The sequence below is a fragment of the Centropristis striata genome, chromosome 8 (genome assembly GCF_030273125.1).
Source record: "Centropristis striata isolate RG_2023a ecotype Rhode Island chromosome 8, C.striata_1.0, whole genome shotgun sequence".
In the NCBI taxonomy this organism is placed as follows: domain Eukaryota; kingdom Metazoa; phylum Chordata; class Actinopteri; order Perciformes; family Serranidae; genus Centropristis; species Centropristis striata.
Genome location: NC_081524.1, coordinates 7,060,829 through 7,086,623, shown reverse-complemented (window position 1 = coordinate 7,086,623; position 25,795 = coordinate 7,060,829). Strand labels below are relative to the sequence as shown.

The following is a 25,795-nucleotide window of genomic DNA, read 5'->3' as shown; positions in this document are numbered from 1 at the left end:
CAGAAAGCATGTCGTTTTGACTTACATATGCTGTCTTCACCTATTTTCAAGCACATGCATCTTACAAGGCTAAAGAGCCTGCTTTTTGACTTTGATATGTAACATTCACATAAAGTCACAACCACACCCAACCTCACTTTCTCATTGACTTGTCCTTCCCAGGTGTGGTTGGTCTGACCTACATGATCAACAAGTTCCGCATCGTCAAGCTGACAACGAAGGACCAGTTCATCATTGCCTACGGTGGCCTGCGAGGTGCTATCGCTTTCTCCCTCGGCTTTCTGCTGGACAAGGATCACTTCCCCAAGAGAGACATGTTCCTCACTGCCATCATCACTGTCATCTTCTTCACTGTCTTTGTTCAGGTACGAGTACCCAGTTTATCTTGTCCTGTTTGGGTCTAAACACACTTTAACCCTCCTGTTATGTTGCGGGTCAAATTGACCCATTTCAAAGTTTAAAAATAATAAAAAAAGTTAATTTTTTTCAAAAATAATCAAAATATATCTATTTTTAAATGTAAAATAATTTTAAAAAATCAACGTCATAAACTATTGTAATTTATATGTAGGTCTTTCCAGTGTACATAAAAAATATATATATATATATTTACTAGATTAAAGTGGAAAATCTACAAGAAAAAAGTTGCAGATTTAAGACGTTTAAAGTGGCAAATCTGCATGAAAAAAAGTTGCAGATTTACGACAAAAAGTGGGCGAAAAAACTACTTTTTTCTCGCAGATTCACGTCTTTGAATCTCTTAAATCTGCGCATTTTTTCTCATAGATTTTCCACTTTAATCTCGTAAACTTTTTTTCTCAAAATATTACCCCCTTCCCCGGGTCTGTATGGTTTTTTTTACACATTCTGGCTTATGTAATATCCTCCAATATTCTCTAGGGTTGAAATTTGGAATTTGCAAGTATTTTAAAGAGTTTAATTTAAGAGCTGATATCTAGCCTTTTTCAATGGTTTTCTTGATAATAACCAAAATCATTATCAAGAAAACCATGGAAAATGTCTAGATATCAGCTCCTAAATTAAACTCTTATGACAAATGTACCTTTAGTTGTACCAGGCATTAAATGAACAAGAAAGCAAGGAGAAACAAAAGTGGTCTAATTAATTTTTTCATGACTGTATTTCCATTTGTTTAAAAAAGCTAATTTTTGCTCAGCAAGTCTAATTTGAATTCACACTTGCTGTCTAAATTCACACTGACTAGAAACCTAACAAAACCATTCTATCTCACAACAAACATTTTATTTGCAACTATCCTGTTAAGCCTTGTGAATCTTGTTAATCTTACTGAGTTTTGAACACGAAGGAGCGCTCACTTATCTGCAGGAGGTCAGTCCGAGAAAAATTGTTCATTTGATGTCACATCAAGTGGGCAGACTTTCTCGGTCTTTCTGGTGTTGAAGTAAACAGCTCCAGCTGGGTTAAGAAAATGTAATTTCAGCTTTTGCTTTGAAGTATGCTGACAAACTGACAGACAGGAAGGTGGGTGAAATGTAAAACATGCAGAAGGAATACAAAATATCCTTTATGTAAAGACACATTTCTACTGAATCTGCTCACAGAGTGAACGTCAGTTTAACAAACAAAAGCAGTAAATGGAGGCAAGATAGAGACAAACAGGCAGTGAATCCAGATATATTATGTATTGTCCATTTTAAGCAACACGAACTGCACCAGCCCCATCCTCTCAGATAAACCAGTCTCTTAGTGAAACCGTAGGAGAGTCTTGGATGTGAATTGGACCCAGAATGGAAGCAGCTAAAATAAAACCCTGAAGATGTGTTCTCTCTCCTCAGAGGCGAGATCAGAAACATGTTTTATTTATAGTGCTAGATTCAGCATCGGCAGTCTGATGCAGACCAGGAGGGAGGCCCCTTTCACCTGTAATGTGGAGTTATTTTAAAGTGTGGCTCTGTGTGAGAGAGAGGTTGAACTGTGTGTTCTTCTTCTGAGGATATTAAATGGAGATCTTTACCATGATAAATTGTCATATGGATAATGTTAATGTAACAATAATTGTTTAATATCTTTAAGATATACCAATACTGTCTTACTTCTACATATTTTTTTTTCTGGACTTGCTTGTAGCCTGATTTGCTAGTTGAAATCTCTGCTTGGTTTCCATTAGGGCTGGGTGATATGGATCAAAAGTATGCGTATCCCGATATATTTAGGCTGAATATAGATAGCAAATGTTCAGTCAAAGCCGAATATGACCTGTCACAAGTAGTTTTATTGAAACCGTTTATTTAAGTGAACATTAATACTGTATAACAACAGGAGTACCTTTTTTTTTTTTTTTTTTTTAAATCAAAGCTCCATAAAGTGCAAATTTAATTAAAATATATCTTAAATAAAAATAGCCTATGAAATAAAATAGGCCAATCTTTTTCTGAATTAAATATATTTATATGAGCTGTTGCATATCCTGGTGTTTGGCGAATCACTGCTCAACGATGCTGTCAGTGTGGTGGGTGACCAAAACAGGAAATATGTGGTAGACCTGGAGATTAGAATCACTGCTTAGTCAAGGCTGTATATGATATGAGATGGTTGAAACCTTTTGTTGTAGCCCTAAGAAGCTCCTATAGCATTATTACAGCTTGGGCTGGGCGATATGGACCAAAAGTCATATCCTGATATATTTAGGCTGAATATACATATACGATATATATCCCGATATTTTTGTCCAAAGTGAGAGCAAATGTTCAGTCAAAGTCAAATATGACATGGTAGACGTAGTTATTTAGAAACCAAGTACCTTTAAAAAAAAATAAAAACGCACATCTAAATAAAAATAAAAAAACCTAGCCTATGAAAATAAACAGGCCAATCTTTTAATGAAATAAATATACATATATGTAAAAAGAATAACGAACATTTCAAAAGAACTAAATATGACAAACCCTAGTAAGGGCAGCATTTATATATAAAGAAAGAAAAAAAAAAAGATCGATATAGATATACGTGATATAGTCTAATTCCATATCACATTTAAAAATATATTGACACTTTTTTATATCAATATATCGCCCAGCCCTAATTACAGCCATAACTGGATATATATATATATATATTTCGATATCGATAACTTTATCGATATATGTGATATGGTCTAATTCCATATCACATTTAAAAATATATAGATATATTTTTTATATTGATATATCGCCCAGCCCTAGTTTCCATTGGTTATTGTGACTAATGTCAGTAGGATTATACAGACTTTATTTAGATATTTCCATTTGAGTAATCTAAGTTTGGAAAGAGATACACAGAGTATTTTTATTCATTATTTGACACTGGAGGAAATGATTAAGAGACTAAGTTTCTCCCACAGTCAAACTGACGGACGGATTATGGATGAGTCGCCACCCGATGATTCATTCTGACATTTTTGAAATTGCACTGATTGGCCTCAAGTGGAACTCGAACATCCGGGATGATCATGAAATATTAGCATTCCCCTTAAGTGTGAAGGAATATATTTAGTCACTGAATTTCTTTGCAATCTTGTTTTGTTATGCGTTTGAATTACAATAAGCATGAAGTGGTAGAAGTGTAGGTTCCTTAGCATGAGAGCCTGGTTGCAGGATTGGGTTATTATCAAAGAGCAAGACTCTTCTGTCATCCACTTCAGGCTATTACAGTTAACCAGATGGCTGAATCTCTTTAAGAAGCAGAATGTGCGCTTGAGCCTTTAGGTGCTGACAGGCACACATACACACGCACAACTGGTTGTTATAGTAGTAAAAACGTCAGACTGTTTGGTTTTTCATTCCTGTAGCCATTCTGTTGTGACAGTGTTTTTTTTTCTCTCCTTCCTGTTGAAAACTGTCCGGATAAAGACCATGTGATAACACATGAATGTTTGTAGTAAAACTACAATAGAGTTGGTTTTGAGACACACTTTCAACTATCCAAAATAAAAGGTTTGGCTGATAGAATAAAAGAGGAAAACTTTTCATCTGAGTCTTATCAGCACGAGTTGAATGTTCGCCACAATTAAAGTAGTTCAAATGTGTTTTGTGTATGCGCTTATCAGTAGTGTTTAGTTTCAGATCCCTCTAGAGAATATAATCACAGTGGAAGTCCTGATGTTTTGCTGTAACTGAAAACACATCACTTTCTTTCTGTCTACACAGAACATCAGGCAGTTCAGGATTTCTCTTAAACCGACTTTGTTCTTGAAAGAAACATCTCTTTGCCTTACTTTTAAATCTTACCCACTTGTATACTTCAAACAATGTCTGTCTGTTCGGGGAACAGCGGAAGCATAAAATAATTGTTTTGAAATGGTTGCTATGAGAACGATTTCACTTGGACGTGGATTAGCAGGTTTGTTAAACATGATCTTTATAGCATAAATCTGTAACCTAGAGCTGCACTATTACGGCCAAAATGATAATCACGATTATTTTGATCAATATTGTAATCATGATTATTAATCATGATTATTCATCATGTTAGGGAAAACATCTGTATTTTTATTGCACTACTTTTAAACAAACAATAGGAACAGTTTTTGGTGTGTGCACTAAAAATATGTGTGAGTGTCTGGTGCTTGTTGTCAACAAACAGAGATCGCTAAGTGAACACCTCCTGCAGCAGCAGCACACACACACTGTACTGCTACAGAGCTAACTGTTAGCCTATTAGTGATTTGCAGACTGGACGCTAAGGGGTTAACATCCCCTCCGGCGCTGCAGCTGGAAAAGACTTCTTAATGAGCCGCCTGCCCCTGCGGCTCGTTAAGAAGAGCCACAGGCCCCCGCGACTTGTTAGGTGTAAGAAGGAGTCTCCAATAACACCAGAAAAAGTCGCTGGATTTTTCGCCAGTCGCTTTTTAAAAAAAATAGTTGCTAAGGGGGTCTGAAAAGTTGCTAAATGTAGCAAAGAAGTCGCTAAGTTGGCAACACTGCTTCGCCGGCTTTGACAAATGGTGGGTTTTTTTCAGGCGAGAAAAACGGCCCGCCCCCTGGTGGTTGGTGGACTACTGGTGTAGAAAGTGCTTGATTAGATATACAGGAGGGCCACATTTTAAAATGGAATTATCGGCGACGATCGGGTTAATTAAATTGTGGCAGCCAAAATCGTGATCACAATTAAAATTCGATTAACTGTGCAGCTCTACTGTAACCTTCCACATGTTGTCACTCTCTAAAGTGGTGACAGATTCAAAGCAACCGCAATCAGATTGTTGTGAAATATTGTGTGAAAACCTGTTGCGTTTGTTAATCAGCCATTGCGAAGTTTGGGTAACGTGCCAGCATCAGTACTGAAGTGTGATACTACTCTGAATGAAAACATACACATGGTGGCTCTTTCATGGCATTGTAAGCCACACAGAAAGATTATAAACAGTACAGATACCATCTTTAAAGCTCTTTAAAATCCCCATGCAACCTTCTCATTTCATTCTTACATAGAGTTGGTGATAAGATCCTATTTCCGTCTTGGGCTAAGGTCAGGAAGTGAATAATGAATAATGTTTTGCTCCTCTCATCCTTCTTGCAGGGCATGACCATCAAACCCCTGGTGGATCTGCTGGCAGTGAAGAAGAAACAGGAGGCCAAGCGGTCGATTAATGAGGAAATCCACACCCAGGTAGGACCTTTAACCATCTTCAGCCCTAATGATCACAAGCAGATGGCTTCCTGATGTTTATACATATTCATAACTCCTTTTGGTATGCAGTGGATACCTGAAATGCTTTGAAATGTTTTGAAACACAGGAAATCATCTGTAGAAATGATTGTGATACATGTAGAACCTGCTGATGAACTCATCAACTTCCTCTTTCACGGAGCCACAACAATGAATTCTCCCTTCCTGGTTCTGTTTTTCTTTTTTAAACGGTTCCTCAGAGAAATGCAGTAACACAAATATTACTAATAAAATAACCATTAACATTCATTAAAATAACAACAAATAATCACAAGATGATATTGAATTTCTTTCTGATGATGCTACATATTCCTTTCAGTTGTAGTTATGTAAAATGTGATGCCCTGTTCCAGTAACAACCATCTGATGCCATTAAGTTGATCAGAGCTTGAATGCTGCTTCCACCTACTGGCTGTGTGGCGGTACTTCATCTCATATACAGGTACAGCTCAAAAAATTAGAATATTGTGAAAAAGTTAAATATTTTTTGTCAATCATTTCAGAAAGTGAAACTCGTACATTATATAGATTCATTACACATAGAGTGAAATCTTTCAAGCCTGTATTTCTTGTAATTTTGATGATTCTGGCTTAGAGATAATGAAAACACAAAACTCAGTGTCTCAGAAAATTAGAATATCACATAAGATCAATAGAAAAAAAGATATTTTAAACACAAATGTTCATTTCTATACACTCAATAATTGGTTGGTACCTTTTGCATGAATTACTGCATTAATACGGCGTGGCAAAATTTCTGAGACACTGAGTTTTGTGTTTTCATTATCTCTAAGCCAGAATCATCATAATTACAAGAAAAACAGCCTTGAAATATTTCACTCTATGTGTGTAATGAATCTATATAATGTACGAGTTTCACTTACTGAAATGATTGACAAAAAATATTGAACTTTTTCATGATATTCACATTTTTTGAGATGTACCTGTATAATCGCTGTACACCGGTGCAGCATAGTGACTGTCAATCTAAAGATTACAAAATAATAATAAATCAAATATATTTTTTATTTCACATTTTAGTTGAAAAATGTTTTATTTTTTAACTAGATGGTAGTTAAAAAGTAATTTGTCACACTGACTCACACAAAAATCATCTTGCATCCACAGTTGTTGGTGCTCAAACACATCCATGGGCAACCACGATGCTCCACAATCCCTGAGTGTTTTAAAGCTATTATTACAGCTCATATATCACACACACCCAGCCTCCTCTGGGGCTTTGCAGTAAGCCAGCGGTGGAGGCAACTAGTGAGCAGGCTGTGCTAATGGCTTCTCCCCCGCTGTAAATTACCAGTGATTAGAGTCAACAGAGCTGGCTGAAGAAAAAGTCACACTGTGCTAAAACTTAGTGTGAATAAAAGTAGAGTGCTGCCTCTCCTCTGGTATGAGGGCTGTGAATTTATTTATTTTGGCAAGCAGCTAGGGGACATACCATACTAGATTTTATATTGACAGTTGTTTTTTTCCTATGCTGATATTTAAGCAAGAAGTATGTACGTAGGCCTGTCACAATAATTACTATATCGACTTACCGTTTGATATATAAAAATGGACATGATAGTTTTTTTCTGGACTCAATATATTGTTGTCTACATGCGTGACTTTTTGTGATTTTTTGTGCTTTTTTGTGTCGTGTTTAAAGTAATGCTGTGGATGTTTGACAGGCAGTATGAATTGCTGAAAAACGCTATATTTTCCAAGCAGCCATTCAAATTATTTTGATAATAAAATAATATAGGGCTGGGCGATATGGACCAAAAGTCATATCCCGATATATTTAGGCTGAATATCGATATACGATAGATATCCTGATATTTTTATCACAAAGTGAGAGCAAATGTTCAGTCAAAGTCAAATATGACATGTCACAAGTAGTTTTATTGAAACCGTTTATTTAAATGAACATAAATACTGTATAACAACAGGAGTACCTTTAAAAAAAAAAAGAAAAAAAAAATCACAGCTCCATAAAGTGCACATTTAATTAAAATATATCTTAAATAAAAATAGGCCAATCTTTTTCTGAAATAAATATATTGTATGAGAAAAGAATAACAAACATTACAAAAGAACAAAATATGACAAAACTTTGTAAGGGCAGCATTTATATATAAAGAAATAATTTTTTTTTAACTATATCGATCAATGTGATATGGTCTAATTTCATATCACATTTTAAAAAATAATAAAAACAAAATAAAAAAAGTAAATCTCGAGAATATTAAACATTGGAATTGAAATGTGGAAAAGAAATATAAAAATATCCTAGATAAATAAAACATAAATAAATAAACTACAACCAAAACAAATAAAATAGACTTTAAGGCTCTGTTCACAAAACATTGCACTGAGATAATCATTATGTATTATATTAAATTATTAATAAAATATCATATAAACAGCTGGAATGGCTGCTTGGGAAATATATATATATATATATTTGTCAATTCGTACTGCCTGTCAAACATTTGGAGCATTACTTTAAACACAAAAAAGCACAAAAAGTCAATATATTGAGTCCAGAAAAAACTATCGTGTCCATCTTAATATATTGAACGGTAAGTTGATATAGTAATTATCGTGACAGGCTTATTCAGGTGATAATCAGTAAACTGGTGACAGGAGAATCTCCAGAGTAGCAGAAGAAAACGTCTATAATTACCCAGTATCAGGGTATCATAATATATTGCTGTATTTCTCACCTGTAATCTCTGAGAGAAACTTTTTATACTGTTGCTACTTTATAAAATGAGTTTTTCACCCCCACCCCCGCAGTGCCGGGCAGCCTTTACATAAATCGTCCTCTGACAAAGCAGAAGTAAATTCTGCGGCTCTGCTTAATGACTTGTTCCCATAGCAACGCTGCCTGTCAGACCGTCATCTGCAGGCTTAGTCAGAGCACCGGGGCAACCTGCGGCCGGCAGCAGAGTGAACAACAAACGCATCAGTACATGTCTGTGGTCCTCTGAGCAGGCATGCTGCCACAGCTAATGAACACTGTCCGCTCAGTCACCTGGCTGCTCTGCTGCTGTTCTCACACCAACATCTTCCATTTGAAAGCTCCACACCTGCTGCTGTTGATAATGATGTTAGCAGTGCTACCTGGGAGGGTGTTTTTACTGTGGGGAACGGTAACTGTGGTGAAGCAAAAGCTACAAGATGAGTAACTATGTCTGTGGTGTCAGAGTGCTTCTCTAATCACAGTTAATAACATTGTTGATCATATATTATAGTTTATATGTGAAGAGAAATCACATTTTGCGCCCAAGTGGTGTACTGGACATTGTGGAACAGGAAAATACAGTTCCACTAATGGGTCAGTGACAAATAAGGGTAGGCAAGAACTGAAATGGTGTAACCACAAAAAAATGATAAATATTAAATTCTTCATCCACCTACATTGTATTTAACCCATTTAAGCTGGGAAAGCATTACCGCATTTCTACCATTAAAACCGGGGGCGCTGTTGTGTTATTCTACCATTAAAACTGTGAAAGCGGATACGTCATTTTGTAGTATTTGTAGTTTTTTCCCACCTATTTTCTGTCTCTTAGCCAATGAAATGCATCAGAATACATGTGGGAGTGTCGCAATGCAACATGGGACTTTAAAATCGCCCATAGGTTTTACAGGCATTTTTTACAGCCGTTTTAGGCCTAAATGGGTTAAGTGGACTTGTACATATAATTACTTAATTTAAAAAAAAATCAAGTGAAATTTTTTTTTTTAGAATTTCTACATTTACACATTTCGTCAATATTAGGCAGAACATATTCTAAATACAAGCATTTTTTTCAAAAGTTTTGACAAATGATGTAAAATTTGTTATATACCATAGTGTTGCAATGTAAACGTGGATTGTATTTTTTTTTTTCATTTTAGTTCACATTTATTTCCCTGTATATAATCAGATTTTTATGGGAAAAAATGACTGGTTACACCAACTGACACTGTGTTAGATCACGTCATTGACCCTAAGACAAAAAAAAACTACTGCACTAATCAGAATCAGAAAGCCTTTATTGTCATTGCACGGGATAGTACAACGAAATTTGCCATCAACCCGTCCAAAACGTATAAAAACACACAAACAATATGACAGAGGTGAACAGCACAGGAAGACAGAGATGAAGAGAAAGAAATACAGCACAACGTGAGGGGAGGAAAGGAGGAAATTAATCACACAGTTAATAACATGGTTCATCATATATTATAGTTTATATATGAAAAGAAATCACATTTTGCGCCAAAGTGGTGTACTGTACATGCAGACATTGTGGAACAGGGAAATACAGTTCCACTAACACAAAATAACAGTCCATGACCATTTAAATTGCTCTAACTGACTGCTTGATATGGGATTGGAATTTGTCTTTTTGTGGGCTTACTTTAAAACATTTTGTCTCTATTTGTCCCCAGTTCCTGGACCACCTACTGACTGGAATTGAGGACATTTGTGGACACTATGGACATCACCACTGGAAGGACAAGTATGTATTAAACAGTTTCCTCACACTAAAGTTTGTCGGTCATCAGACAGTGTGGGCTGCATTTTATAAAATATCAGAGTCCGACCAATATGAGATTTTTGAGACCAATGCCGATACTGATTTTAGAGCGGGAAAATTAATCGAAAACTGATATGGTGGCCGATTAATGCGCGGTACAACTAAAGGTACATTTGTTTGGACAAATCTAGACATTTTCCATGGTTTTCTTGATAATAACCAAAATCATTCTCAAGAAAACCATGGAAAATGTCTAGATATCAGCTCTGAAATTAAACTCTTATGAGCTATTTTTGTTGTTATCATTATATTTCTAATAATTTTTTCCATGACTGTACACCTATACCAATATCGGCCAACGGGTGGATCTGTCTGGCTCTATATATTACAGAATACAACTACTTTTTAAATCGATAAAATATCAAACATGACGACATGATTGTTTTCATTATAAATTTATCAACAGAATGCAGAATTGCAATGCAAAATTAAAACTTTGTATTTTCAAGGTTTAAAAAGTGCTTGGATTTTGGATAAAGTGCTTTTAAATGCTTGAAATTCTTATTGTATTCCTCTTGCAGTCTGACTATATCCATCTATAGACTATAGATAATCACATGTTCAATGTAAAAAATAATGAGTAGCCTATCTGAAATGAAGACCGTTCCTCCTAAAAGTAACACCATCGCTGTTGGTACGGTTAAGTGAAATCTCCCCCTTTTAGTATGTAAGTACTCATCTAAAACATGCAATTTACAACAGGTGTAAGATACTGGAAAAGCTTGAAAATTTACATTGAAAGTCCTTGAAAAATGCTTGAATTTGACCACTGCTAGAGTGTACGAACCCTGAATAATTATTGCTTGCGGTGCTGAGTCTCCTCATAAATCTTCTTCTACATTTCCTCTATTATGTGTCAAACCTCTCACATCTCTCTCTGCCCTGTTCTTTACTCCTGTGGCTGCCTTTTTTTCTGCCTTGTCTCTGTTTTCATCTGTAACTCATTTGGTCCTGCTAGACTGAACCGCTTCAACAAGAAGTATGTGAAGAAGTGCCTGATTGCAGGCGAACGCTCCAAGGAGCCACAGCTCATCGCCTTCTACCACAAGATGGAGATGAAACAGGCCATCGAGCTGGTGGAGAGCGGAGGGGGAGTCAAGATGCCGTCTGCTGTGCCTTCCACAGTTTCCATGCAGTAAGTACTGAATATTCACTCTGTCTCTCAGTTACCACACTCAGAATACCAAACTGTCTTTAAAGTGGCTGTTCTTGGGATTTAGAGGATATCGGTTGCCTACACAGGTGCTGAGCAGGTTATGTACAGATGCTTTACAGCAGGGGTGTCAAACTCTGGCCCGCGGGCCAAATTTGGCCCACAGTGTAATTTTATTCGCGAGGCAGTACCAAATTATTATATTATTATTGTAAATTAATGACATTGATGTGTTTTTTATTTGAAATTTGATTTTGCATGTCTGCACTATTTAGTTATATATTGTATGTTTATAAGCGTTGCTGGTTCCATGTTTAATGTTAAAGCAAACATGTTTGGTATATATTAAAAGGTTTATTTGTTCAATGTTGGCCCGCGATTTTATTCAAGTTTTAAATTTTGGCCCATTGTGTATTTGAGTTTGACACCCCTGCTTTACAGAGTGAAAACAATATTGTCGACTTGGGTCCTTTGGCAGCTTATACTAGGGTTGTCACGATACTAAAATTTTCAACTCGATACCGATACTCAGGAAAATATTCGATACCATTTTTGATACCACAAGAATAAAAACAAAGACCCCAAAATAGTAAGTTTATTTATTTACTGTTTTTTACCCAACATGAGACTCACTCTGTTTTAGTTGTTTTTATTTGTTCTGTGTTTTTATTGTTGCTCTGTCCTGCCATGTACAGCACTTTGTATCAGCTATTGCTGTTTTAAAGTGCTCTATAAATAAAGTTGATTTGATTTGATTGTGAGAGAACCGAAACAGTGGGGAAATGTGGACTCAACAGATAAATAATGAACTGAAACTTACTACACACTAGAGTGGAAATCACCAGAGGCCCCACAATACAATATTACAATACTTCAGTCACGAATACTACAATTTCAACATTTTTGCAATATGCTGATTGTTGACATAACATACAGGTGCATCTCAGTAAATCAGAATATCATAGAAAAGCTTATTTATGTCAGTAATTCAATTCAAAAAGTGGGAATAACACATCATATAGATCCATTACACACAGAATGAAACATTTCATGTCTTAATTTATTTAATTTCTTTTAATTATAATGATTATGGCTTACATTTAATGAAGATTAAGTGTCTCAAAAAAATTAAATGTTACAAAATACCAATTTTAAAGGGTATGTTTAATATGGAAATGTTGGCCTCTGAAAAGTACGTCCATCTTATAACAACTTTTTATTTTATAATTTCAGCTTTTTATCTCGTAATTATGACTTTTTTTAATCTCATAATTTACTTTTTATCTCATAAGTATGACTTTATCTCATTTTTTCAACTTTTTTTGGCTCAAAATTATGACCTTGTATCTCATAATTTCGACTTTGTATCTCATAATTTTGACTTAAATCTCATAATTATGACTTTTATCTCAAAATTTAGATATTACAAAATAAGTTTTAATAAATATGTTTAATATGGAAATGTTGGCCTCTGAAAAATATGTCCATCTATATGACTCAATACTTGGTTGGGACTATTTGACTTGAACTACTGGAAATGGACTTTTCCATCATATTCTAATGTATTGAGGTATATCTGTACATTTTGATGTATTACCATTTTCAATTGCATATTATGTCCCATAAAGGGAAACTTTATCAAACTATTTTTTATCTAATCAGATCATGTTTTCAGCCTTTTATTCTGACATCAGTCGCTTTTATTGCAGCATAAAATATTATTGTCAAGCAGATAGACCAACACTGTCATAAAAACCTGCCATAAATCTTGGTTCACCTGACAATCTCAAATGTTTGTTTACACTTTACATAGTCCAACTTAATTGAATGCAAACATGTGTGGATTACTGTGCAGGTATTTCAAACAATGCAAAATTATTATTTCATTTTTTATTGTGTTTTTATTTAATTACATTTATTTTTATGATTTAAATTAAGACAAATTAAATATCACAACTCAGCACCATCTAGTGGACTGAGAGGGCAATTGAATGTTTTACTCCCAAAAAGTTTAATTTGTACTCGCAGTATTATTATTAAGTGTTATTAATATCTATAAAATATCTTGTATTTACTGATTAAATACTGTCATCATGCTATGCTCATTTATTAGAGCAATATTCAGGCCAAGGTAATTAAACAGCCCTCTTGAACTGCAGTAGTTTCGGTCAACACAGTAATGTTTCTTCATATTTAATATATTTTTATTGTGAAATATACTAATTAAAGAGATATATGTGCACTTAAATCTACAGCCCCATTTCCAAAAATGTTGGGACATTGTCTAAAACAAATAAAATGATAATTTATGATTTTTGTGACGTATTCAATTAAAAACTACACTAAGTCAATATATAATCAAATATTAAATTAATATTATGTAATAAATTATATATCTTAAAACCTGCCTACTAGTGGTTAGGGGTAGAGTTTGACCACAAAAATTTGTTTTTTGGTGGTCATCTTGCACAGAGAAATAGACGGAAAAGTTCTTTTCGAGATAAAACATTGCAGATTTTACCCGGAGATGTCATGGTGTTTTTCTGATATGGAGCGGGTTTGAAGGGAGAGAGGCTGACGGATGACTAGAACGTTCTTTGCAGCAAGTATTACATTAACAGAACTGTCATCATCGCCTTCTCTGTCATGTCGCAACGGCCCAAGTGGCAAGGAGTCTTTAGTTGTCATTACTCAGAATGCTGTTTCCTCTCAAAAACCCACTGTGAGCAGCTGCACAGGCCTCATTCATTTTACTTCTACACTATCAAGTGGTCAGCATTGTAAGCATTGGTCAGTCCTAATACCCAGTGTGAGTGCATGAGTCATTCTTCACTAAATGTAAGTTAAAAGCTGCAGACAGATGGATACATGGGGAGAGATCCTCAGGGTGCAGAATGAGTTTGATCACAGTAGGAATGACATTTTCCTACATGACAAGGTCAGAACTGTCAGCTAAAATAATTTATCAGTGACGGTAAAAACAATAACATTATGGTTTTGTAGCTTATTGGGATATACCTATTGCGAAATTCTTAATTATTTTTTATTATTATAATGAAATCTTTGTTATAATAACCAAAAACGTTTAACCATTTGATGCACAACATGGGTCTAAAGTGAACCAGACAGAGTTTTTATGTTCTATATCTTTGCAATAAATCATTTTCATCATTCAGTATTCCAGGTTTTCCTCAATTAGTTTGTTTTTGGTCATCATACATCCTAATGTTATGCTTTCCTTTATTCATATTCAATAAAATCCCTTTTGTGTCACTACTCTTCTATGAAAAATGACCCATATCCTTTTTTAGCTAAGTAGCTTGCTAAGCTAACTACTTAGCTAACTTCTTGGCTAAGTAGCTTGCTAAGCTAACTACTTAGCTAACTTCTTGGCTAACTATTTAGCTTAGCAAGCTACTTAGCCAAGATGTTAGCTATGTTATAATACAAAAACTTTTTTTCTTCATAAAGTATGAGAGGCAAAATGGAAATAATGATATGTTGTTATAAAAATATTCAAGGAATAGTTATTTAAAGAAAACTTGGAATATTCCATCATAAAATAAGTTGATATCAAACGATAGAGCACAGAAACACACAGCAAGCATATAATATAATGTTTGATTGAATAAGTGCAAATTCAATCAAACATTTATGGAACAACTTTCAATATAACCTTTTAAATGTAAATATTCTTTGCTTGAAAAATAATGCATGAGCCTTTTTAATTATCATACAGCCATACATTCAATAAGATTTTTTCAGTACTTAAATCTAAACGTGAAAGTGTTATTTTTCACCTCTTTTCTGTTTTTCCCATGGATTATTTTGCTGATCTTTCTCTAAAACAGTGTAATAATCCCACACAGTCAACCTTTTTTCCCTCTATGATTTGTAAACAAACCACACATGCACATGACACCTGTTGTCGCATGATGTCGTGTCCAGCCAGTGGCTTTTCTCCAAATCAGCTGCTGTAGTAGCGAGTGATGGGCGTTTAGAAGAAACCTGCGGTTAGAAACTTGCTCTCAGTCACCGGATCATTAAATACCAGGAGGAAATAATTAAAGGAAATTAGAGTTTCATTATTATCACAACAGACCATCATGTGTTTTGACCAAAGAACACATGACATACTTCAGCTGTGTACGTGTGTCTGTAGCACACAAACTCTGATAGGTTTAACTTTTTCCTGCATATTTCTCAGGAACATCCAGCCCAAGAAGCCTGCTCCTACCAAGCCTGTGGACAGAGCTCTGCCCCAGCTGCCTAAAGGCCGAGAGGAGGAGATCAGGAAGATCCTCAGGAGCAACCTTCAGAGGACCCGACAGAGGGTAACGCTGCTACATTATTACATGTGTATATGTGTGTCGGCTAAAGATGTATTGTGTCGTATTACTGGGAGTTCAGAGAATATCACTATTCATATTGATTTGCACTGATAAACAAAGTGGCATTAGACTACTGTGTATTGATCGTTACAGCGCTAGAATTAAATCAGTAGCTCTACTCATACATTGACTTATTGTGACTTTGATTTTTAGGACAGAGAAAAGCACTTCTCATTGATTTACACAGGCTGTTGTTCTCTTGTGATCATCACTGCCTGTGTTCTTATCATTACTTCTGCAGGTCTTTGAGATAAAAAAAACAAAACAATCATTAAACTGTCCTCTTAAACTGACTTGTTTTGTTTGTCATTTCTCTCTCAGCTGCGCTCCTACAACAGACACACTCTGGTGGCCGATCCTTATGAAGACGGCTTCGGTGAATTCCTTATCAAGAAGCAGAAGATGATTCAGCTGGAGAAGAAGGTATGATTATCACTGCCAGCTGTAGCTGCATCTCTTAAATGAAGAATTAGTCCGAGCCAGCTGTCTGCTTTATCAAATGTTACTGACACCTGCAAAGATTCTGTTCAATAGTCAACACACACAAAAGGACATTTAGTAATACCACAGCAGTGACTCGGACACATAGTATCGATGCATGGATGGATTGATGCATTAATGCATGAATGGATGGATGGATGCATTACTGCATGGATGGAAGGATGCATGGATGGATGCATGGATGGATGGATGGATGAATGGATGGATGAATTAATTTGATGGATGCATGGATGGATGCATGGATGGATGGATGAATGCATGGATGGATGCATGGATGGATGGATGGATGCATGGATGAATGCATGGATGGATGGATGCATGGATGGGTGGATGGATGCATGGATGGATGCATAAATGCATGGATGGATGGATGCTTGGATGGATCGTCTATGGATCATACTTTCATCCAATCAGGATCAAAATGTCTTATTAGTGTGGGTAAAGTTGTAGTTTTTTGGTGAAAATGAAGAAAGTTAAAAATTATACTTACTTACTGCAAGTATTACCTATGAATTACAGCTCGATACTGAATTCCATATATATTATTTATTAATTATTATAATTATATTTATAATCGTTATAGTGTCAATACACCAAACATTCACTGTATTTCACTACCTGTAAATTATATATTCTGCAGGTTATACACCATTTTCAACATGAAAAAATCATCACTGTCAATATGAGTATAAACATGTATGATGTATAAACTACCCCATTAATATTGTAGATAGATAGATAGATAGATAGATAGATAGATAGATAGATAGATGTTTATTGAGATTAAAAACAATTGATAGGTTATATAACCAATTACATTGTTTAGGCGTGTAGATTTCTAATGTTTTATATTAAAAAGTGGCTAATTTGGCATATTTTATATTCCAAATAAAGTACATCCTGTCAGAAGACTTGCATGAATAATTACACTATTCTTAATCAATTTTAAATGAGAAGTGTGCATGCTTTCAAGACAGGCTTTAGTTGCAGACAGTGGCACAGATTGCCGATGCGCTGGGGACAGTCCACCGGGGTTAAAGGTCACGCCGGGATCTGTCCCTCCCCGCAAGCAGAGAGGGCACAGCAAGTCCATGGCCCAGTAAGTGGCCAGTTTTGGGGCGAGAGGTGCTGTAAAGCTCACAGCCGGAGCCGTGAGCCACCTTCAGCCTGCCCTCGGCCTTTCCAAGCCGACCTAGCAGCTCACCGCCGTAACCCGCCGAGTTGATTCCCCCAGGCAGCACTGCACAGACCACTACTGTTGAGGAGCTTGAAAATATTTTTGGTTCGTTATGAAACTGTGGCGGCCAACCTGGATCATAAAAGCACGGCCTGCTGCTGCAGACTTGAAATCAAATAGTTTCTGTTTCTGTTAGTTTAAGAACTATTTGAAAAAAAAGAAAAGATAACCATAAGTTAAATTATTTCACTTCTTCTTGCACTCAGAAGAAATTATTTTTTACTGGACATAAGCGAGACATTAGGACAGGATTTAAATATAGTCAGCTCATTTTTTTCTTACTGGCAATTACTGCATATTATTGATAATAACAGAAAACTTAGCCACAGAGACTGTTATGCATTCTGGTATATAACAAAGTAGATGTTATGTTGACTCCAAAAACGCAACACATGAAGAGCAGCTCTTCAAAGCGAGCCTCCAGCAGTGAAATGATTTAGTCAAAACTATGATATGTGTTCTAATTAGAGTCCACCTTCAGTCTCCTAAATTAATTTTCCCGACACAAATGGGGGCTGATTTATTTGCACAGTTGAGTGGCCCTTCCACAAACTTCCATTTCATCAGCCTGTAATCACATAATGAAAATAGACTCTTGTTTTGGGTAAATTGAATGCGCTAGAAGCCACTGTGGACTCGAGAGGATTTCTGCAGAGAAAGCAGCACATAATCTTAATGAAGTTCCTCTAAGATATTGATCAATGGTGAATCTCTGCCTCGTTTAATTCTTTGTAGTACAGCAGCCAAATAGACTGGCTTTGGAGTGTGTATTTCCTGTATATGCTAATGACGGCGAGTGTTTACCGAGGCTGAATCAACCCATAAACAGACAATATCCCTGTGTTTTCCCAGATAAAAGACATGAATAACTACCTGACGGTGCCTGCTGCTCCCCCTGACTCCCCCACCATGTGTAGAGCCAGACTGGCCTCAGGTAAACACATCCATCTACACTGCAGCCAAACACTCCATAGCTACCATCACAACAAGAGGCACCACATGAAACAATAGCATAGAATTCACCATGTCACTGATGGGACCCACAGGGATGAGACATTATTTTTCGCGAGGCTCACAATGCAGCTTTCACTGAACAATAACACTTTGAACAGTACTGTTCACAGCTGCAGCAATAGATATTTCCTCACTGATGGAAATATGTTTGCATGTGGCAGCCGGCATGTAAACCAGTGTGTGGTTTCATTTTAGGCAAAGATACTGATTTCAAACCTGCTCAGCAGCAGAAAGGGAACAAAACCTGTCCAGGTATGTAGTCAGTGTAGAGGAGATTCTTTTTAACCCAGAAGCGATCCTAACATGCATGTGCCAGTTATGTTGCTTGTTAACATTCATCAATTATTCATCACTAATAAGGAGCTCTCATGACATGATCGAAGAGGCCACATCCAGGTGATTTATTAGAGCCGAGAAACAAAGCCATGCTTACAGTCAAGCATGGTGTATGCTTCAGCTTCTTTACACTAAAAGTGGGATTTTGTCCAGCATGTGTTGCATTATAAATCATTGTGACATATTTTGCATTATTTTTCTTGTGGTGTGGAATATTTTGAAAGGTCTTGAAGCCTGCTGTTGTTAACTTTGTGCATTGGTTACTTTGTTGACCTCAAAGGTGCAATGTGTAATGTCAAATAAACTTTGCAGTGACCTCAAAAATGTACGGTAAACTTCCAAACTTGACTCATCTCATAACGATTAAATCTGCAATTTGATTAGACTTACGGTCATGTAAATAATTATTAGACCATTTTTTTCTTCAATTTTTATGTTCATTTTAATACTCTAAAGGTACATTTGTTTAGACAAATATAATAATAAAAATAGCTCATAAGAGTTTAATTTAGGAGCTGATATCTAGAAACTTTCCATGGTTTTCTGAATAATAACCAAAATCATTATCAATGAAAACATGGAAAATGGCTAGATATCAGCTCTAAAATGATTTGTTTACCATTTTTCATTTATTTATACAGACTTAAAAAAAATCATATTTTTTATATATTTTTCAGTGTTTTGTAGTATCGTCAAGAATATCGTTATCGCAAAAATACCCTGAAATATCGCGATAATCCTTCAGGGCCATATCGCCCACCACTAGAAATAACACATTATATAGATCCATTACACACAGAATTTAATTTCTTCTAATTATAATGATTATGGCTTACATTTAACGAAGACCTCCAATTCACTGTCTCAAAAAAAATGGAATATTACAAAAGAACAATTTTAAAAAGTATGTTTAATATGGAAATGTTGACTACTGGAAATGGACTTTTCCATCATATTCAAATGCAGGGATGGGCAACTTGAATGCTGGAGGGGGCCACAATTTTTCATCAACACTACCACAGGGGCACATATAGGACCGTGCACTTAACCAGATATGATGAAACTGCAATTTTAAATATGTTTACAGTGCAGTAACTTAACATATTTCATGCTCAAATGCATGTATAACAGTATAAATAGGAATACAAAGGGTTTGAAGCAAATAAAAAACTGTGATTTCTTTTTTTTTCAGTGCAAGAACAGCAGACCAACATTAATTGCAAGAAGTCATTTTGTGCATTTTTACACTGCACTTTTAAGATTTCATGCTCAAATGCATGTAGTTATACTGAGGGCCACTTCAAGTGAGGGTGTGGGCCGTATGTGGCCCCCGGGCCTCCAGTTGCCCATCCCTAATCTAATGTATTGAGATGCACCTGTAGACGTCTCTGACATACCATCAGAATAACTTCTCTACATTCTGTTTATAATGTTTCTTCATTTATTGAATGTTTTTAAACTAACATTCTGGCTTCATGTTACACATTGCACCTTTTTTAATATTTGTTGATTGCTTCCTCCTCCCCCTGTGCATCATATCTTCATGCACGCTGATGGAATGACGGAGTAATATATTTTTAAAGCCTTGTTAACGTCTTTAACGGTGATGTTGCACCTTGTCCTGCCTGTAGACCCACAGGCCTACATGAAGCAGGTGTCGGACAGCGTGCCGACCATCCAGGTGGACCTGGCTTCTCCTCAGTCCCCGGACTCCGTCAACGTGATGGATGAGTTCAGACGGGCCGGCAAGCAGCCTCAGCAGCAGCAGCAGCAGCAGGAGGAGGACCAGGGCCTGATGATGAAGCCTCCCTCGGGGGCCAGTGGAGCTAACAAGCCAGGCGAGGCGGACGAAGGCAGAGAACAGCAGAAGCTGATGAGGTGCCTGAGCGACCCGGGTCCCAGCGCCGAGGAGGACGAGGACGAGGACGAACCCTTCCTGCCTTGACGTGGCGGGAGAGACACGGGGGGGCCAGGCTGCACGCCCGCCTCCACTAATTAGGAGAGAGAGGGCTGCTTCACCGCTCCGCTCGAAATAATCTCTTTGGTTCAGAAACCAAACAAGCCAAAACTGCTAATGCTGTACGAAACCAGACACGGAAAACAAAAAAAAGAAAGAGCCATTAGTTTGTTATTATCATCGCTCTTTATTTTTTTAGACAGCACCAGAACAGCTGCTATCTGAGAGATGGTGGAGTTTATGGTTGATGGTCTGAGACATTCAGGAAAGAACTATGCATTACCAAAGGTTTGGACTGTTTTAGTGTCAGACAATGTCATTTTTACTTTAGCGTCAGATTGTTTTTTCTTTTTTTTTAATGATTACGTAGTTGGTTTTTACGTTTATGTTTGTGATTCTCCTTTTTTTCTGTCTTCAACGCTACATTCTTTGAAACATGCTGGGCCTCCAGTCCTAAATTTAATCAACAAAGCAAACCACTTCAATCCACTTTCCTTTTTCAAACGCAGCACTTGAGTTTAAGGAGCTCGTTTTTTTTAATCCGATATCTCACTGAAACTGTTCTTTCACTTTAAATTGCTGGATATTCAAACGGTTTAGCGTGTAGATAGTTTTCAAATGTTTTTGCCTTATTTTATGTCGAAACCTCTTCACTAGGTGCATTTTTATCTCTCTTTTTAAAATTGTAATTTTTTAATTTCAGGGCTACGAACATCTGCTTGCAATCAGAGTTTGTTGCCGTGTTCGTGGGGTTCGAGGGTTTAAAGCTGGGTGTATTTAGTCACTTTGTAAGAGAACCACAGTTCTCTGTAGCCGTGCTGACAGACGGACCTGCAGCAGGGAATTATAAGGACCTATAAAGTAAAGCTGCGTGTTTTAGAAGCTTGTGAGACAGGCAGTGATGCAGCACAGATGTTTTGATGTCAGTGATCACGCTTGATTCCCCATCCAAGTCTTCTGAAGTTAAATCACACAGCGTCATGTTTCTGTGTAGATGTTTTAGGTTTCAACACCCTTTAAAACTCACTCAAGTAGCGGTCGAGTTGTTAGAGTCGATGTTTGTCTTAATATTGATGTAATGAATAAGTGCCCATCTAACAGCCACCTTTACACTCCTCATATTTTAATCTGAGCTCATTATATTCTAATTCTGATTCTTTTCTATGCCTATTCACAGTCTTCAGGCCTTTACATGAAGCATTTTTGCTCCACATCACTTCAATGTTCAGCTTATGACACGACAAGCGAAGGTTAGTTTTAGTTTGTACAGGAATCCATCCGCACCTCTCTGCAAATCAAAGACTGTAGGCATGTCTCGGCAAAAAAAAAACTAAAAAAAAAAGTAATTCTATGCAGTATAGATGTGTAAAATATGTAAATTAATTCTAATATCCTATATTTATGAATACCCTTTAAAACTGAAGTCTTATAATCTTGTAAACATGCAACACGTAGAGGCAAACCGCTGCGAAAGTCGAAGCTAAAAATGAAACACGGGCATTAAAATAAACAATCACAAAAGGAGTTTTTGCACACGTCAGCAAGACTGAAAAATCATCTGCAAAAACGTAGACTAGTGTTTTGTTGATACAGTTGTACAGTGTGTAAAATACATTGCACGGCTTTTTCCACACAGCCGCTCAGTGAATTGGAATACGACGTAAATAGTTTATTGATGCGATTCTTTGCTGTTTCATATCCATTTGAACATTTTTAATTAGATTGTCGACCCACGAGTATTCGCTCACCCAAGTCTCTTATTACAGAAAGAGTCGTTTTTCCGTCTGGGCCATCCAAAGATCATACTACGGAGAGCAAACTTGAAACATAGTCCTTGTACAAAGTGGGCTGAGTGAGTCACTGTTCCAGTTTTCTGCCTGTTTTCTAGGTGTTAGTGTCCATTGAGTCCTTCCTGATCCTCTTACGTCCAGAAGGCTCACATTACAGCTGACAGCAACGAGCAGACAGGCTTGTTCATTTTCCTCAGCTCTGCCTCTCTAAATGGTAAATGGCTTACTATAGCGAGGGTAAGAGGATATTTTCTCTGTGCACAAATGCACTCATGTAAATCCCGGGTGTGCAAATGTGCAAATATGAGCGTGCTTGCATTGTTGTCGAGCACGTTTTGGTCCTTGCCGCTTTCCCCCGCTTTTCCAATTTCTAAAAGAGATAATTGCAGGCGGGAGATGGGAGGGTCAAAACTTAAAGCGTCCCATTTCCTCGTCTCCACCAAATTGAATTTACTGTCGGAAATGTCAGCGTGTGTGACGCACTGAGATCTGTGCTGAAAATGTCAACAAGGAAGGGGTCAAAGACAGACGGGTTGTTTAAAACCCAGAAGTGACAAGCCAAATGACATGCGGCACTACTCCTTCCATCTCCAAATCCTCCTTTTATCGCTGCTTAAAGGACAGCGATATTTACATGCGGCATTGAATTTACGAGGTTCTAAAACGGTGTGTAAAGTGCAGCTGCAGAAGCTCCGAGAACTGCTTCTCTCCGTCTGCGAATGGCTGCTTAATGTGCCGCTGGTGGGAATATTTCTCCATCATTTTCCCAGATGCTCTTTGATTTGGCGTCCATTTAACGGCAGTTTGTTGCTGATTTAACCCCTAACTGCTCTGCAGAGACTGATAAGTGGGTTTCGGAAAGGTTGCAGCAGGTAATGAATTTCTAAACATAATCCCACTTGTGAATAAATTGAAACTGTGCGAATGCGAAGCAGAGGATCTCTCGGAGAGAAGATGCCTCACGCTCTGCACAGAGGTAATCTTTTTCATATCAAAAATAGCTAGTTAGAATAACTTGGGGAATTAAAAATCCAGGCGAGAGATATAATCCCTCCACCGTGTTCTGGGTCTTCTCCGGGGCCTCCTACCAGTTGGGCGTGCCCAGAACACCCAGGAGGAGCTGGACGTTGTGCTTATCCTGCTGCCCCTGCGACCCGGCCCCGGATAAGCGGAGAAAAATGGATGGATGGATGGATTAAAAATCCTCCGATCAGAATCCTCCAATTTAAATTAAAACAAGATATCTTAAATCCCCGATTACTCCACATTATCCCAAAGACTTTTAATTTCTCAAAAACACTATTTTCATACTGTTCCTTTTCAAACCAAATGCATCTTTTGGGCAAACATCCCACCTTGGAGACCCCTTGGAGGGAAATGTTTGGTGCAGGAAACCTTTTTATCTGAAGCCATACAGCCTATAGAAGAACCTGTATCATTGTATTCACATATTATAATGTCACATAAACATCGTGTTTGCCTTTGTTTTGCTTCGACGCACAAAAGAATGGAAACCTTTTACATTTAAATCACTTGTGTCTTCGAGTGAATGCTTATTTTCAACACTGATGTTTGTCTACGGTGCTGAATTGTTTTAAGTTGCTGCAGTCATTTTTTCATCGAATGTGTTTGACTGAACAACACTGTTGTCTCACCAGCATTCACTTCAGCTTTATTATGTGCTTTGTTTGTCTAACTGCTTTAATGTAGAGTGACTTTTATCAAGTCCCTTGCTTTTATCATCAGGTGCTTTTATCTACATTCATGTGCACTATATCACTCCATGTGCTTTACAGAAGCTTTTAAGCTTCACTGTGTTTTTTTTTTCCCCATCTCATGTTTACCTTTAGCGGCACCCCAGAGGCATCTGTCACCCAAACTTTAAACTGTGGAGTTCAGGCTCGAGTAGAAAGAGGCTGAATTTACAGCTTCACACTCTAATCAGTGCAGTGTATAAGCTTTGTGCTCAATTTCTCCAAACGTTAGATTGTTCTACTGGGAAAAGTGATGTAATGGCATCAATTTCAATCAGCTACACAGGGAGAGAAGACTTTCTGTTGTTGTTTTTCTCTGGTATCCAGGCAGCCATTGGTTTCCATTCATTCATCAGAGTTTGAAACATTAAACATTAAGGTCTGTTATATTGCAGATTCATTTGGATCAACTTAAAGGATGGGCTCTCCTTTTTTTTTTTTTACATTAAACTTAAACATTATTGATGCTCACATACAATCATGGAAAACATGATTTGACCACCCTTGTTTTCTCTAATTTCTTCATTTTAATTCATTTTAATGCCCGGTACAACTAAAGGTACATTTGTTTGGGCAAATATAATAATAACAACAACAATAGCTCATAAGAGTTTAATTTAAGACCTGATATCTAGATATTTTCCAGGAGTTTCTTGATAATGATTCTGGTTATTATCAAGAAAACCAGGCATTAAAATAAACAAGAAATTGAAGAAAACAATGGTCTAATATTTTTTTCCATGACTGTATGAGAAATGACGTTTTTGATGTTTTTGAAGGCTGCATTTGTTTCTCCTGTCCATATGAGCCTTGAACAGTTCCCACCCTAAAGTGATTTCAGTTTAATGATGTGTTAAAACTAATTTTTCAGGTGAATGAAAAGTGAATGGAAATAAATGGTTGCCCAAAAAAACAAGAAAAGAAAGCTTTGAAAAACTAATTAGGTTATTACATGATTTGTACTAGATGGTCTAAAATGAGCTGTGTTCCTTTGAAGTAGTGTGAGATTGGAGCGGCAGCAGTGAAAAGCTAACGGTTACACTGCGGAAGAACATTCGACACTCTCCAATTAGAGGCAGTAATCACAGTGTGACGCACACACACACACACACACACACACACACACACACACACACACACACACACACGTCATCCACATAATGACCCTGCAGTGTCATTACTCCACCACCCAAAGACTGTTTTCCTCCCATGTTTACCTCGTCGTTCTCCACCATTTTACACGACACCGAGCACTTTAACTAAGAAGCTGTACCTTTATCTCCAAACACCGGTGTTAAAGAGAGCAATAAGTGGCTTTAATGTAGTGTACACATTGTGTATGGTTATCAGGTGACACATCATAGGGAATAGGAATGTACTTCATG

The 25,795-nt window shown here is 36.9% G+C and overlaps 1 protein-coding gene across 2 annotated transcripts in view; it reads left to right on the top strand.

Moving 5' to 3' along the window:
- slc9a1a (solute carrier family 9 member A1a) overlaps positions 1-21,014 on the top strand; it is a 50,305-nt gene extending 29,291 nt beyond the window's left edge. The window contains exons 5-13 of one of the 2 annotated variants that reach the window (XM_059338284.1): positions 163-365; positions 5,539-5,628; positions 10,129-10,199; positions 11,236-11,412; positions 15,638-15,764; positions 16,143-16,244; positions 18,412-18,493; positions 18,769-18,825; positions 20,541-21,014. In XM_059338284.1, the coding sequence (XP_059194267.1) occupies positions 163-365; positions 5,539-5,628; positions 10,129-10,199; positions 11,236-11,412; positions 15,638-15,764; positions 16,143-16,244; positions 18,412-18,493; positions 18,769-18,825; positions 20,541-20,854 (1,223 nt within the window). In that variant the 3' untranslated portion in view covers positions 20,855-21,014. The remainder of the gene's footprint in view (positions 1-162; positions 366-5,538; positions 5,629-10,128; positions 10,200-11,235; positions 11,413-15,637; positions 15,765-16,142; positions 16,245-18,411; positions 18,494-18,768; positions 18,826-20,540) is intronic. The other variant, XM_059338285.1, reaches the window with a different exon arrangement.
- The last annotated feature ends 4,781 nt before the right edge of the window (positions 21,015-25,795 follow it).